The 17,030-nt window shown below is 43.0% G+C and overlaps 1 protein-coding gene across 1 annotated transcript in view; it reads left to right on the forward strand.

Annotated features, from left to right (window-relative positions):
* Vat1l (vesicle amine transport 1 like) overlaps window positions 1-17,030 on the forward strand; it is a 153,562-nt gene that overhangs the window by 49,515 nt on the left and 87,017 nt on the right. Inside the window, exon 4 of the mRNA XM_050143850.1 lies at window positions 13,606-13,748. Coding sequence (XP_049999807.1) covers window positions 13,606-13,748 — 143 coding nt within the window. The remainder of the gene's footprint in view (window positions 1-13,605; window positions 13,749-17,030) is intronic.

Genomic DNA, 17,030 nt, shown 5'->3' on the forward strand with positions numbered 1-17,030 from the left:
GTACTGGTGAAGGTTCGCTAGATTCCTGAGTTATTGTAGTCAGTGTTGGCAATGTTGGATTCCTTGGGTTGCGATTTTCCTTCTATTACTTTCTGTAGCGCTGGATTTGTGGCTACGTATTGTTTAAATTTGTTCTTATCCTGGAATGTCTTGTTTTCTCCATTGATAGTGAATACTAGCTTGGCTGGGTATAGAAGTTTGGGTTTGCATCCATGGTCTCTTAGTTTTTGAAGAACCTCTATCCAGGACCTTCTGGCTTTCATGGTTTCCATAGAGAAGTCAGGTGTAAGTCTGATCGGTTTACCTTTATAAGTTACTTGGCCTTTTTCCTTTGCAGCTCTTAATATTCTTTCTTTAACCTGTATATTTTGTGTTTTGATTATTATATGGCGAGGGGATGCTTTTCTTTGATCCAGTCTGTTTGGTGTTCTGTATGCTTCTTGGATATTCAAAGGAATATCTTTCTTTATGTTGGGAAAGTTTTCTTCCATAATTTTGTTAAATATATTTTCTGGGCCTTTGAGCTGTAATTCTTCCCCTTCTTCTATTCCTATTATTCTCAGGTTTGGTCTTTTTATTGTGTCCCATATTTCCTGAATGTTTTGTGATGAGAATTTGTTGGCTTTGCTGTTTTCTTTGATCAGTGCGTTTATTTTCTCTATGGTGTCTTCAGAATCTGAGATTCTTTCTTCTATTTCTTGTATTCTATTGATTATGCTTGTTTCTGTAGGCTCTGCTCGTTGACCTAGATTTTCCGTATCCAGCTGGTCCCCAGTTTGTGCTTTCTTCCTTGCTTCCATTTCAGTTTTCAATTCTTGAACTGTTTCCATTACCTGTTTGTTCGTTTTTTCTTGGTTTCCCAGGGTCTCATGTACGTATTTACTCAATTCTTCAAACTTTTTGTTATACTTCTCATCCATTTCTATAAAGGTGTTTTTTACATATTGTTTAAGGGACTCTATTGCTTTCATAAAGTCGATTTTTTCCACTTCTTCTGTGTTAGGGTGTTCAAGTCCTTCTGTTGTAAGATCATTGGGTTCTGGTGCTTTCATGTTGTTTTTCAGCTTATTGGGAGAATTTTTGCCTTGGCGCCTGCCCATCTCCTCCTATTGATGATCTCTAATTGGTCTTTTAAAACCAGATCAGGTTTCCCTGCTGGCCAGAGGCTCCTCTTGCAAAATTCCCTCGTTCTGTTTCCTGGCTCCTGCCAGGGGCCAAGATCCCTCTCACCCCTCAGACGGGTCTTAAGGAAAAGAACCAGGTTCCCTGTTTGCCAGGGATCTCGCCAACCAAAGGCCTACCTCTTTGATTTAATTGTCCTGGGGCGATCTGCTCTTGGTGTTGCACTGGTCCCTGTCGCCTGCGTTGTCTGCCACTGTGTCAGTTCCCGCCGGTCCCGGCCGCTGCGCCAGCTACGTCGCCCGCCGTGCGCGTCCGGTTCCGGCCACCGCTGGTGCCCTTCTTTGCCCAATTTTATACAAGCATGCTGTTGTGGGGCTTTCTGATTTTACTTATGTTCACAACAGCTTCAGTAATTATAGACTATGATCATTAATGTATTTCAAAATTTTAAAATACTCGAGAGTGACTGAAGTGAAGCCACATACACAGAAATGCATAGGTGGCAAATGGCAAAGATGGAGGTAAAATTGACACTCAGGTGTGTCTTTTTCAAAACCAGTATTTTAAACCAGAAATGTAGGTCAGAAAAGAAGGAAGGGGATGGAAGGTCCAGGGTTAGCCATCTGCTCATGGTCTCTGACCACTAGCTTATTTTGAGGATATAGAGAAGAACTTGCTACAAGTTGTCTTTTTCTGATAGTACATGGGATCCTGTTGGCCTCTGAGAAGCCATTCAGAGTGTGAGAGTGGGGGTGAAGAACATCAGGCTTACAAGGTGGAAGGCAGGCACCAAGTCACCCCAGCTTAGAGGGGTAGGCATAGTACTTCCTTCTTCTCCAGAACCCCAACAGGTGACCAATCTGTTACTAGATTGAGCAAATACAATTTTTATCTGGTAATCTTTATTTCCCAGGGACCTGCGAGTTTTTCCATAGAAAGTTCTAAAACTTCCAGGGGGTTATTTACACTAGCAAGGCAGTAAGCCTGGACCTGAGATGATTAGGAACAAGTCCAGTCAGGAATGCATTTTAAAAGGCAAGTATTTTAATCCTCAAGTGACTGAGGGAGCCCTGTTCCCCACAGTCTACCCCACAGTGAGGGAAAGGATGGGAATTCAGTGCTAGACTTGGGCTGTCCAGATGGTCAGGTAGAGGTAAACCTTCCTCTGAGTCACTCAGGGCTCTTCCATCACTGTTTGACCAGGGCCTGAACCTGCTAGATAGAAGAGGGGCAATGAAGCCCAAGATTGCTTCTGCCTTCCTCTGACAGAAAGCTCATGGGGTGAATAGTGATTTTTCCCAGCAGATCTTTACTGTGTGCTAGGCAGCATGCACGGTAGCTGAAAGATAAATCAAGCATAATCCTTCAGGAATTGGCATGTTGCCAAATAAAAAAATATATTCACATACACATCTTCTATGTATTAATATAATATATATGAGTAATGAATTTATGTACTCACACAGACACACACACATACAAAGATCTCTTTGGAACTTTATTAGGTCTTTTAACTCAATGTCCTACAATTTCAGGCTGCCATAGAAAAATATAAGACATATCACTAAGGATGTTGTTCAGTAGTAGGGAGCTTGCCTTGCATGCACAGGGTCCTCTGTTCTACCTCTAACACGTCAGAAAAATTAATTAATTAGTTAATTAATTAGAATTAAATATCACTACTGGCAAAATCTCCTAAGAAACACTTTCAGAGATGAGTTATTTGTTTTGGTTTATGGTTCTGGAGAGTTCTGTGCACAGTTGCTTGGCTCCGTGTGTTTACACAGAGCATCATGGCAGCAGGAATACATAATAAGAAACAGTTGTCCAAATCAACAGGAAACAGAGAACAAAACCAATAGTGACTAGGGGTAATTTAGTCCCAAGGAACCATCTACCCATAGCCTCATTCTTCCAGCAAGGCCCCATCTCCTAAGTTTTCCAAAACCTCTCACAATTGTTCCACAAGCTGGGGACCAAAGATTCCAATAAAGAACCCTTAGGCGTCATTTCAGAGTCCTATCACAACACATCCAGGTCCCTACTGAGAGATGACTCTGTAGCAGAGATGGGTATGGTTGTGTGAAAAGCAGGGAAAACACCTTGATGGCCTGAAGACACAACACAAACACCAGGCAGGCATTGCTCATGGCATGAAGTCATTGGAATAGGGTGTTCTCCCTCTTGGGGTACAATTTCCTTGCAGAGATATAGCTGTTATCACTGAGCTTGACAGCAGACATGCCTACTTCCTCATCCTGACATCACAGCAAATGATGCATCTTTCTGCCCCAAGGCTGATTACTGTTGTGCAATTGGTGCATGCTCAGGGCAGGCTGGAAGTGTGCCCAGGATCACCCCACATAAAATGCCACATGGGAACTGGGGAATCAGTTTCTAAAATTCAGGACTCTCAATGGGAGAGCCATGAGCCTTGCTTTATGTTCTATGTGATCTCTTAACGGGTCCCCCCGTCCCCAGAATGGAGTTGTATTGTGCACTGGAGAAAGTCATTTTCTAGACTTTCCCAAATTCCCTGACTCATTTCTTACTCCTGAGATTAATTTTTAATAACTATATGTACCTTACAATGAATTTGGAGGGGGAATTCAAGCTCTTGAATTCATCTTCATGACCAGTCAAGGGTCAAAGCAATTATTTCTCCCTGTTACTGCTCTCTCTCACCATCTCAGCTCTAGCTCTGCCTTTCCATCTAAGAACTTTCTAACTATGTAGACTTTTCTCTCTTATTGCATTATTGATGTACCTTGGACATTTCTTTTTAAAATTTCTATTTACTATGTTTCATCTTTGTTTTTGAGACATGACCTTGCCCTGTTCTGGTACATCCTTTTGCCTTGTAAGTGTTAGCACATACTCCCACACTCAACCTTCCACCTGGAAAACTGTATTTCTCCTTTAAATGTTACCCCCACTCAGAAGCCTTCCATGCTTCTCCTATGCTTCTCCTTCCTCTGCACACTCTACATTGCCTTTCTAATGTTGCCCTCACCAGATTCCAGCTGATTACCCATCCGTTCACCCATCTGTTTGTCTATACATCAGTACACCCATTCATCAACCTACCCATCCATCCACCCATCTATATATCCATGCATATGCCCATTTACTCTCTTACCTTTCAACCAATCCATCTATCTACCCACTGAGCCATCCATTACCCACTCAGAGAATGCACACATTTATCTATCAACCCATCCATGCACCAACAGCTATGCATTGGCTGCCTCTATAAGCTAGGTGAGAGTATTATACAATTTCCCATCAATCTTCCTGGATTTTATGGATTTTCTTAGACATCTCTGTGCTTCCAGTGAGTAGCACTGTGTATGTAAAGGAGGGAATAAGCGACAAAGGTTAGATCACACTAAACTGATGAACTTCACCTGTTCTAATTGGACAACATCTGTGTGATGGTAATGAGCATTTTAATTACATGGCGGCAGATACATTAAGTATGAGGAATTAGCAAATGAATATGTTATCATCAAAACACAAGCCATATGTAGACAGTTTCATTATTTGAAACAGCTTGTAAACCGTTAAGCCGGTGACCGTATTTGATTTCTCACTATTGAAATATATTCTTCAAAGCAAAAATACCCCCTGGTGGGCTCTACTTTATCCCTCTGTAGACTAAAGGGATGGAAATTTTTGTTTTAATGCCCCAAATCCTCTCTGTTGAACTTTACGGCGTCTTTTGAACTCAGTTTCCTGCTGGTCAGGCTGCTGAATAGAAATATAGGACTTAGAGCTGGGGATATAGCTTGCTGAGTTTGTCAAGGACAGACAAGGCCCTGAGTCTATTCGCAACACTACAGAAAAATATAGTAATTAACTAAAATTAAATGAAATATAGGCATCAACTTGAACAGTTGGCTCTCTCTCCTAAGGAAACGAGATTCAAGGGGTTGGTAGATAGCTCAATGGTTATATTCTTACCTTGCAAGTATGAGGACTAGAATTTAGATACCCAGGACTCATGTAAAATGTTGGGTTGGCATCTCAACCCAGCTGTAATCCCAACTTCGGAAATAAAGATAGTAGAGCTCCACAGCAAGTTAGCTGACAAGACCACCCACATCAGCCAAATCTGGAGGGACACTTCCTCAAAGAATATGGTGGAAGAGCAATTGAGGATGATTCTAAACATCAACCTTAAGCCTCTCTATATACGGATCCAAGGGCATGCTTGCCCATCTCTCTCTCTCTCTCTCTCTCTCTCTCTCTCTCTCTCTCTCTCTCTCTCACACACACACACACACACACACTTACACACAAGGGGAGGAGGGGGAAGGGATAAAAATCCACAGACAACTACTGTTGACTCAAACATCGGCACTTACAGTCTGTCAAGTAATATACTGGACACAAATTGTATGTCATTGATAAAAGCTACCTTCTATAGGAAACAGAGATCTCTTCACAAAGATATTTTGAACTATGGTTCAAAATAGTACACATAATTCCTGGTAATACATGGATTTATTCAAAAAATTATAGTTTAGTCATACAATAGAATAATCCTGCAGCTATTAAAATGATGGTGTTAACATTTGTTTATGATCCACCAAACTATAACATAGGCTTTGAAATAAACAAAAAAATACATGGAGGTGCACAGTGGTGTTCATCGGGTTGCAATTCTGTGGGTAAGCAAACACATTATCAGAAAACAAGAATGAAACAAGCCAAAGGGGCAGAATGTTTTTATCTCTGACAAATGGTAATGTAGCTGATGGGTTTTTATAGCCTTTGGTGTTTGGGAATGTAGTTCTTTACAAAGGCAACAAATATGTGTTGCTTTTGTAATGACACTTTCCTGCAAAGAGCTCAGGGGAGCCCAGTGTAGATCCCAAACATAGCACTATGGTGCCTTCCACTCTTCCATGTTAATACATAGCAGGAAAAATCACTTATTTGCTCAGAGCTTCTCCTGTTCTGGGGATCCATGGCTTCCTGTTATACTATTTGCTTTTTAAGAATGAAGGTCATATCAGAAACAGAGACTTAAAGTAATATGTATTTAGTTCTTTCATTGATTGTAACCTATGAATATTTAGAGTTTAAAGCAATGAGTGTATGTTAGGAGACAGTGGGACCAATGAGAATCTCATTACCCCTCCCTAGGTAGCTTGGTGCTTCTGATCATTGGTCATTGTGTTGTGTTGCCCTCATGCTATGTCAGTAGTGAACTCCTAAATCTGTGTGTTTATTGGGGGTGCTGGAGATCAAACCCTGGGCCTTGCATCTGCTGGGCAAGCCCTTGACCATGAACTACATCCCAAGTCCCTAATGCCACATGACTTCATGCATCTGGATGCATTGTTCTGCATGTCCATCAGAGAACAGACATGGTTTGGTTTGAAAATGCAAGTTTTCGTGTGAACCATTATGCTACAAGTAAAAGAGAAACCTATGGAAGCTGTTGGTTACCTAAGTGAGGTCTATCTTCTGGAATATGTCATGCACCTCTGTAAAAGGCCTAGCCTGGCCAATAAGCAGTTCTAATATTGATGACAGCACCCAGGAAGCAGTCACACAACTTTTGGTGTCTTTATAGAGACATGGAGTTGTGCTATGCAAATGACACTCTCCCTTCTACATGTTTAGTGTCGCTCTGATCTTTCTGATTCATCTGTGTACCACAAATTCTATTACTCAAATAAGGTCGTTATGAACACAAAAATATCTAGAACTCTGGTACTCCACTGTGCTGCATCCAGGAGAAGTATCACCTTCCAGGTCATTATTTACTGACCATGGAAAGAGGTGATGGGGATAAACTGGCTCTGACCCAGGATACAGGATTGATGTAGGCAGCAAAACAAAACAGTAACAGTGAAGGTACAGCATGAGCAAGCCTATGGCTTTGTGTGCCGTGCAGCGAGGCTGTCTATAAAACACCACAAATAAGACTTCAGAGATAGTAGAGTCATCTCAAAAAAGAATGGGCTAATATGGGAGGCCATTAGTTTCCCATCTTGTTTGATTTGTTTCCATCTTGGAACTGTCAGAGGAGGATGCTGAGTCAGGAGGCTCTTCCTAAATAGGCAGGAGATTGGACTGGATGACCCAAGAGCTTTTTCAAGGTTCACATCCTCCAGCTGTGTTCTCCACTCTCCATATTATCCCGTCTTGGGGTCCAGGGTGGTAGACAAGCCCAAGTACTTGATCCAAAATCTTCTTGGAAAGATAGGATAGGATATTCTTTCATACGAATATTGACTGGTGCCAGGCAATTGTTGAGCCTTATGGAGGACGATCACCTTCCCACCTACAGCTGCCTTAAGAAGGGCATCATAATCACACACATGGGCTCTGGCTGTTTATGCGATTTGCCACCCAGGCTGGTAAATATAATGGAGTATTCCTGGAGGTACTCTGTCCCCAGAACAAGCTATTTAGTGTTCCTGGGGCAGAAAGTCGACACCTAGTGCATGACCCACTGGCATGTGTCAGGCATGTAAATGTTTACTGAGTAAAACATAGACACATAAAGTCTGTGAGACACTGAGAAGACAAAGAACAACGTTGCTATACAGAGATGGTAAAGAAGGAAAAAAATGAAAGACTGTCATTGATTGAGTTATTCATTTATCTGCTCCAAGTTTTATGAATAACTTCTATGCTGGGACTCAGATCAGTGGTTCTTGACCTGTAGGTTGTGACACTTTTGAGGGTCAAACACCCTTTCACGGGAGTCGCTTAAGACCACCAAAAAGCACAAATATTTACATGACAATTCATAACAGTAGCAAAATTACAGTTATAACAAAAAATAAAGGAAGGGTGCCATTGCTTAAGTAAGGGAGATGGTTTAGTAAACAATACTAAGAATGTCTACTAAGGAACAATACTAATTTTGCTCATGGTGTCTCCACAAAGAATTCCAGTTAACTTTGAAAGTTTCTCCTTAAAATGAAACAGCAGGAAAAAAAATTAAAAAAAAATAAAATAAAATAAAAAGAAAAAAAATGAAACAGCAGGACAAAGAGCTTCGGGCACACTTGCTGGCCTGCAAAAAGAGCCAGTCTGAAGATGAAGGCACAGGAAGATGAAGTGACTAGGTCTGAGCCCCAGTGGGGAGCCTTATCTGGAAATTGATCTATGGCACCTCAGTTCCCTCCAGGACTAACTGGTGAGCTAGTCTGATCTGGGAGCCTCAGATGTTACCTCCAGCAGTGACAGGGCCTGACCTGCCCCACTCGGAACCTCTGTCTCAGGATTTGAAGTCACAGCGAAGAGTCCCCGTGACTGATCTGTGAGGGCTGGCAGGGACAGCAACAGTCTGAGTTGGAGAAGTTCACGGCCAGGGCAGGAGCTTTCAAATGAAATGCGGCACCTCATTGGAAAGTGTTGAAACCGGCGCTGGGCTCCAGCTGGAGTCAACCACTCTGGTGAATGAGACACCTTCAGCAAGCGCAGGCATTTGAAGTAGGGCAGAAGGCAGGTTGCTGAGCTGTAAAACCCCAAGGAGGAGCATCTGATCTCTGCCAGGCACTACGGCAAGGTGGCTCACAAATCCCTGTGTTTAAGGAGGAGGTGCTGTGTAGGCTGCAGCCTAAAGTAAGAGAGGCAAGCTTGTGTTTCCTCACAAGGTTCTACACCTCACTTCTGTGTCTGGTTTGTTTGTGTGGTTGCCTGGTGGGTTACATTCAGTTACCCACTGCATGTATACAGCCATCTGTTCAGAGTAACCAGGTCGCATCCCTCAAGGAAAGTGCTTTAGATCCAAAGATCAGAGTCTCACAGAGGCTCTTTCCTCCTGGCCAACCTGTAAGTTCTTTCTCTTCACTCAATATCAGAATAAAAGGATGGCCCAATTTGCCAGGACACTTCTAGTTTCTATCTATTGACCAAAGAAAATTAACGACAGCGTTTTCCACTTTTCCTATTTCAAGAATAAATTATACAGTGTACTTGATTACCTTGCCGGACTGTAATTCAATTTGGTTTGGAGTGAAAGAGATGCATTCATTAAAAACCACAGCTCCAAACTGGGTACAAATTGCCATTTGGCTGCAAACAGGAACCTGGCATCCCTACTATGCAAATACAGCCGTCCCGGAAATCTGTCCAGGTGCATCATTTGGAAGACGGCCAGCCTGGAAGGGTTCTGACTCTCTGTGATTTAGAATCCTGTAAGGGGGCTTTGCCATCTGGTGGGCTGCCTGTCCCCTGGCCAAGATTCTAGCAACATGGTTACTAAGAGTCCAACTTCAAGCAAAGAGGCAGTCTGTGAGCAATGGGTCTTCCCGTGGCTCTGTGCAACCTGCACTACCTGGAGAGTATTGCTGACCAGAGACACAAGTCTTGATGTGTTGCCTATAAGGATGGGTTAATAGGACTGTTGTGTACAGCTGGGCAGGCTATAGACGGCACAAAGACACCTGCTTCATACAGGCAAGCGAAGGCTATCCTCACTTGAGTTGCCCAGACCCACACCTCTGGGGGTACAGGGTTATGGAGTCAAACATATCTCTAGAAGACAGTTTCATATTGTGGTGCCTAAAGACTGAACTGCTAAAATGTTAGGTCCTGGGTCAGCAGCCTGCATGGTCAGCTGGACAGGAGGAAAGACTAACAGTAGCGTGGGTAACCGTAGATTCCAGACAGGCAGCTTTATCATTCATAGGCCCCCTGACTTTGGTCCATTTCCAGTTCCTCTCTGAATGCCCATTTTGAGGCTTAAATGGGAAACAAAAATTGCTTTTGAGTGGTTTAAGGATTTAACAAAGCCTTTAGTGCCTGGCGCATGGAGGGACAAAAGGGAGCACAGCTGCCATTACTGCTGCATTGTTAGCTGTAAGAAGGGCAGGGGTGCTTGGAACAGAATGCTGGCGTGCCCGGGAGGGAAGAAGAGTCAATTAAAACAGGCATGCATGCACATATCTCTATAACACTGTTGCCAGGGGCATGGATTGTCTTGCTCATTTTATGCTGTGGGTTTGCAGGTAAATTGCAAAATCCTTTTTATTGGGAAGTCATTCCATCTCCCACAAATGTTTATTGAGTTCCTGCAATTCCTTGACTGGTTGGAGAAAGGAAGAATGAATGAGCTACTGATTTCACATTACCTGGGGAGTGAGAGAAAGCAGATTTCCTATAACTGTGAGGTAGAATGCTTAAATACACAACACAGAACGGTATTTACTTTTTTTAAAAAAAAGATCATTGAGATCTTACAGGGTCATTCGCCATCTCAGTGAGTTGATGGGATGCTAAAAGGCTGCAAACAGTTGAATTTGAGCTTTCTAAGCTTTGTTACTTACATACTATATATTATAATATTATACCATAATGATATTATACATCCTACTTACATAGTATACAGATATTATTAAAAGAATCCTAACTATCTGTTGTTCATTGAGTGTTCTTCTGTAAGGTTTTAAAACCGATCTTAAGTCAGTCTGTCTTATGCATGTGCATGAGGGTGCCTGAGGAGTCAAGAAGAGAAAATCAGTACACACTCTTAACTGCTGAGCCATCTCTCCAGCCCCTAAATCTTCTATATTATACATTAATTATATGGGTATTACTTATGTGTACAACACTAACTGTACAAATATATTTAATATCAATATAATTATACATTATTCAAATTATATAGTACCATACAATATATGTCATCTGCATATATTGTTCCTTATATAATACTCCTGTTACATGATGTAATTTAGAGTCATGCCTGTATGTTAATTTCAGTCAACAGGCCTCATGTGCAACCATAGTCCCCTAATGTTGTAATGATTCTACCATCTTAGGTCTGTGTTAAGCTACAACATCATGGTGGGAGCACATTGTAGAACAAAGCTATTCAGACCATATCAGTCAGGAAATAAAAGAGAGAGATGAAAGTCCAATGTGCCAACATCACCTTCAAAGGCCACTACTAGTGACAATAACACGAAAACCCCCCAGTAAGCCCCACCCCAAGGTGTTCCCACCTCTCAACCGTGCTGTAGACCAGGGGAAAAGCCTTGAACACGTCTTTAGAAGATCTTCAAATTCAAATTGTAGCGGTATTTTTACAGAAGCGGCAATCAAACTAAAGGGAGACCCTTGCAAATAGTCCCTAACCTAAGATGGTGGGCATCCTCAAAAGAGGGGGAAATTTGTACTCAAGAAACTGGTAGAGGGAAGACAATGGAAATTTGCCCAAAGACGGAAGAAGGGGCTACAGAGATGTTAACGTTAATTCTAACTTCCTCTGTCACTGCTGAGGTCTCCTCAAGCCATATTCCTCCAGAGATGTAACCAATAAATTTAAAGGAGTGGTTGCATTGGGTGATGATATCAATGCTCATTTGGAAGACAAATCCCTCTTTGTCCTAGGAAATCTGGGACAAAACATTAAATAAATACCAAAACTATACTTAACATAGAGAACTGTACCCTGTGTAGAGTCTAAGGTTTATGTGGAGTTTCTGAAATGCTGATCTCCCAGAGAACATGTCATATCTAGTTTAGGCAGCAAGTTAAAACTGCTTAACTTAAAATGTCAAAATAAGTTGACAGAATAGAATAACGGAAAGTGGAAATAACAGGCGTCAGGAGTCCTTGGTTTGAGTCCCAGCTACGCCTCTGAAAAAGCTGAGCGGCCTAGATCCTGTGGCCCTTTACCTCATCTATAAGACAGTGTTCGGGGAGGAGACATGGGGTGATCTTCCAGCGCTGACATTCTAGGGATCTCTCCATCTTGCCTTTAATTGGGATTGGCGATAAGATTACATTTCCATAAACCGACCCGCCAACTTGAATTATCCACCGACACGAAGACGTGAAGTAAGATGATATAAGATGATAAGCAAAAGTGACTGTGACAGATGACGGGGAGCAAAACCGCCCTCCTTAAGATGGGAAACGAGAGCCCTGAGAGCGAGGGCCGTTTCTTCTAATGCATCTTAATTACCAGCAAATTGGGTTTTACTGGAAAGTTTTGAGATGCACATGCTCACATAATTTTGTTCGATGTCTTAAACATTGACCATGTCGGTGCAGGAGATACAAATCACCCCCCTCTTAACTGCATCTGAAATCCCCTCCTAGACCATTTACCATTTAAACCACATGCTGACCTTTTCTATATTTGACTGGACCTCTTTAGCCCTGGATATAATAAGCCCCCATGGGGGAGAGATGATGAAGATTGAGTATCTAGTCAGAATCACATTTTTCCCCAGGTCCTCAGTCTGCTATAATACCTCATGTAGCCCTTCCCTATGGGATGCTGTCAGTCAGCCACGCATATCTGCTCTACACAACATGCTGAAGCTTGCTGGCTGTGGGCTTCGGTCTAGCCATGAAACACACTTGACTCATGAGGACACCCCGAATGTGTCAGAGATACTCCTACAGAAGCAGTCCTCCACCAGGACTAGGTGGAAGGTAGTTGGGTAGGCTCTTGATCATGAGATATCAAAGAGGCTGAGTTCTGGATGTCCATGGTCGATACGAATTTGGTAACACATAAGCGGTCAGCTCTTTTTTTGGGTTTATTTTTCCACTGAAGTGCCACATGTTGTTGAACTGAACCACTGGGTTAAAACATCTGGTTTCTCCTCTGGGTCTTTTTGTGTGTAAGGGGGATAGGTGCATGTTCATGCTCATATGTGTATACAGGTGCGTGTACACATTTGTTCTTTGCGGGGATTCCTGAGGACAATCTCACATGCTGTTCCTCAGTTTACCATCCTCATTCCTTTTGAGAAAGGGTCTCTCATTGGCCTGAAACAAGTTCAGTTGGATAGCCTGGATGTCTATCCATCAAGCCCCAGAATCCTCCTGTTCCCACCTCCCCAGCACTGAGGTTGCAAGCATGCTCTGCCATGCCCCTGCTTTTTGCTTTTCTTTCTTTTCTCCTCCTTTTTCCTGAATGTGAATTCTTGGGATCAAACTCAAGTCCTCGGTCTTGCAAGTCTTGCACTTGAAGGATGTGCCATCTTGCTGACACCCTTTGGGGTAGTAACCCTGTTAGTATATACGATTATCTTACAAATAAAACCTTTATATTGTAGTGTTTGCTCAAAATCTACTTCTGAGAGTCAAATAAGACATCCTCCAAGATTCCTGTGGAGTAGATAGTATTGCTGCTGAGATGCAGCTCAGCATGGTTAAATAGTAGTTAAGTTTAGTGCTGGGGCTATCTGGCTCCTGTTGACTTTACCCCCACACAAGTGGTTATCAGCCAAGGCAGGTTTTGTCCTTCAGGAGATAATGCTGTGAAATGCCTGAACATGAACTGAAACTCAAAAATGTCAGCTCTGTCAACGTTGCAAATTTCTGCCTTCTGCCCAGCGATACTGACTGTTAGCTAGTTAAGATTTATTAAGTGCCGATAAGTGTCATAATGTGTGCTATGTCCTTGGCGCATGTTACGCAACACCTCTCTCAGAATGGTGGGATTCATGTGTCATGTGATTGCTGTGATTAACGTTGTGTGTGTGTCATTTCCAGGGTCAAGCTGTGGCCCAGCTATGCTCTACTGTCCCCAATGTGACCGTCTTCGGGACAGCTTCTACTTTCAAGCACGAGGCCATCAAGGATTCTGTGACCCACCTCTTCGACAGAAATGCAGACTACGTGCAAGAAGTCAAAAGGTAAGGGGCGGCTCTGCAGATCACCCGGCTGGCCCCTGCTCTTTGTTTGAGGATCATGAGTATTCATTTACAAGATGGCTAACTGTGGGGCTAGGAAGAGGGAGATGGGGGCCATTGACTGCTCTTGCAGAAAATGGCTTTTCTGTTAGTTTCCAGCCCCTCATGGAAACTCACAACTGTCTGTAACTCTTTCAGGGATCTGATGCCCTCTTCTTCCTTCCTCAGGCACTGCACTCGTGTGCTACACATACATACATTCGAACAAAGCACTCATATACACAAAATACGAGTAAATCTTTAGAGAATGACCAGCGATAATGATGATAGTAGACACAGATTGGAGGCTTAGTACTCGCTCTGTGGTTGGTGCTTCACATGTGTGTTTAGCTCATCAAATACTCTCAGCCTCCCTATTATTATCCTCAAGGAAGGAGGCAGTCTTTAAACTTGCAGAACTGATGTGTTAAGTTATACTATCTGCCACTACGCTGTCCTGACACGTGCAAGTCTAAATCTCATTCATTCGCGTAAAAAGCTCAAAGTAAATGTTCCTCTGTAAAGAGATTCTGGTACCCAGGCTCTTTGTATTAAGATTCCATCATCATCCCAAGTCTTCTGTTCCTTTGGTTCTAGGTAGAAAATGGGAAACTAGTAATAGGCTATGCATTTGAGGTTTCCATTGATCAGTCCTGAGATGAATATACGTATCCTGCCCAGATTCGATGCTACTGTTCTGGGTCCCTGGCCACACTTCACTGAGAGCAGACTGAAAGCCTTTACCTAGTTATATAAGCAGGTAGACCCGGCCTTCGTGGAATGGTGAGCAGCAGAGCCTCAGTTCATACCTGCTTCCCTGGCTTGTGAATCCATGTGTTCAGTGTAGAGAAGGTGACTTCTAAAGAGTAGAGCGTAAGCCATAGAAAGAAGAGAACCTGGAAAAGCGTGTTTTCGAGATAGGGATAGTTGCCTACATACCAAGGAAGTGAGTTCAAAGGCTCAAGGGTCAGGAAAATATTAATGAAGCTCCAACAGGGATGTCTGATTATATAATCTAACTACAGTTTACCTGTGTGTCCTCACAGGGAAATCTCATGGAGAGCCCAGACAGAAACACCGCCGTGGACGGTGTGTGCACTTCCCTTGGCTGCTGCCCCGGGGTGAATCAGTTTCATGTTTTCAACTGAGAGCTCCTCAGGAAGTCAGTGGTGTCTAGGAGCCGCTATTTTTCTCTTTTTATACTCGTACACTAGATTATAAAGCCTAAGTGGAATTAGCCACCCAGCCAGTGCCATGACAAAGGAACATTTTTTTTTCCAAGTCACAAATTAAGATGAAAAGGGACAAAGTTGTTTATTCAAGCAGAAATTTGGACCAGATTTGGATTTTATCAAGTGAGGCATTTTTTAAGAAAGGAAGTTTTTCTGATGGGAATATTTTTAAAATTTTCTTGGGCTGGGGCTCATTCATTAAAGTACTTGCTATGCTAGCATAGGACCTGAATTCAGTCCCCAGAACCCAGGAAAATAGGAACAGTAGCACATATGTGGAATCCCAACACCAGGGGGTAGAGACAGGAAGATTTTTGAGGCACCATGGCCAACCAGACTAGTCAAATATAGCTCAAGGCTTAGTGAGAGATCCTGCCTCAAAAAACTAAGGTAAAGTTAGGTGGTGCACACCTTTACTGTGAGAACTTGGGAGGCAGAGATTGGTTTTGTGAGTTCCAGTCTAGCCAGGACTACATAGAAAGACCTTGTCTATAAATTAAGATGTAGAGTGATTAAAGAAGATATTCAGTATCAACCTCTGCCTCTTACATGTGCACATGTGTGCACATACACACACACACAGTATATGTGATGTAAGGATGTCTTAATATTTCCAGTAGGACATAAAAGGTGACTTTTACCTAAAGTTAAATATTAGGCATCCACCCATCTCTCAGAGGTGCAGACATCACGAGTAATTTTAAAGAAGTCTGTTTGCTCAGTTCACCTACTTTTAACTTGAGTTTCTCAAGCTACGGTCTGAAATACGAAGGACTATTACATCTTCAATAATCTTTTCTTTAACCTCCGTAACTGATACGTTGGCATTCATCTACCTACTGCTTAACAAATACATGTTAGGGGACTGAGATGAGATTGGATCTGTGCCAGAGGAGAAGAGCCAGCAACAACCCATCAGAAAGGTTCTGTACTTACGGAGTTTGGAGTCTACTTGTAAGAGATGAGACGGGGGTGGGGGGAGGGCGAGGGGAGAGGAAACTATTTGAAGAATACATTTGTGTGTGCTGTAAATATACAATCTGGTGGGGAAATGTAGGTTTTTAGTGGGGAATTCAGGCACAACAGTGGTCTGCGTGAGAGTTTTGGCTGAGAGTTGAAGGATGAGAAGTTGTGGGGGGGGGAGCATTTTGGATTGGGGGAACGTCATCGCTAAGGTGCTGTGGAAACCGTGGGTTCTGGAAGGAGACCAGTGTGGCTGGTTATGGAGAGCACGTAGAGCAGAAAGTCAGGACCCCACAGCTGTTCTCAACAAATGGAAGCTCCTAGCCAGGGGCCTCCTGCAGGCCCCACACCCCCATACAGCTGTTCCATCTCCTCAGCCCTACCCTACCCTGGCCCCACACAGAGCCAGAATCAGTGGTTTCTGCTCTCAGGGAAGTAGAAGGAAAGAGCGTCATGGACCTGTCTCATTCCCACCTGCCTTTAGAGGTGGCGTCCAACAGCTCATTTTGAGTAGAGACCCAGTGGATGTGGGAAATGGCTGTGGAACTGTGACTGCAAATCAAGCCTCTGCCCAGAAATCTTGTCCTCGGGAAATAGTCCAGGAGCAAGCTCAAAGCCAAAGGCACAAAGCTGCCGAGCCCAGCTCTGCTTCTGCACTGTTGTCAGCGCTCAGCATATGTCAACAGTGATTTATAATAGGGCTGTCTGTAACAGCGGCAATCAGATCCAGCCTCCACTTTCAACAGAAGGCGAATGGTGCAGGGAGGTTTGCTGCACCACATGCGTGTCTTATGCAGCCCCTAAAAGCAATGATTATGAAGGCTGTGTCACAAAAAAGAAAAGATGCCTGTGGTGGAATTTAAGGGAAGAAAGCAGAATGCCAAGTTCCATCAGCACTATGGTCACAACTTGATTCAAATTCTCTGCGCATAGGCATGTAAAGTGGAAGAGAAAACACTCCGTCACACACATGCAATAAAGCACTGTGCAATCATTTCTTTTTTTTTTTTTTTTGGTGTTTTCCTTATAGGCATGGTTACAGTAAGCTATG

This window comes from Alexandromys fortis, unplaced genomic scaffold (assembly GCF_014885135.2).
Source record: "Alexandromys fortis isolate MF-2015 unplaced genomic scaffold, M_Fortis_MF-2015_v1.1 scaffold_1, whole genome shotgun sequence".
Lineage (NCBI taxonomy): Eukaryota > Metazoa > Chordata > Mammalia > Rodentia > Cricetidae > Alexandromys > Alexandromys fortis.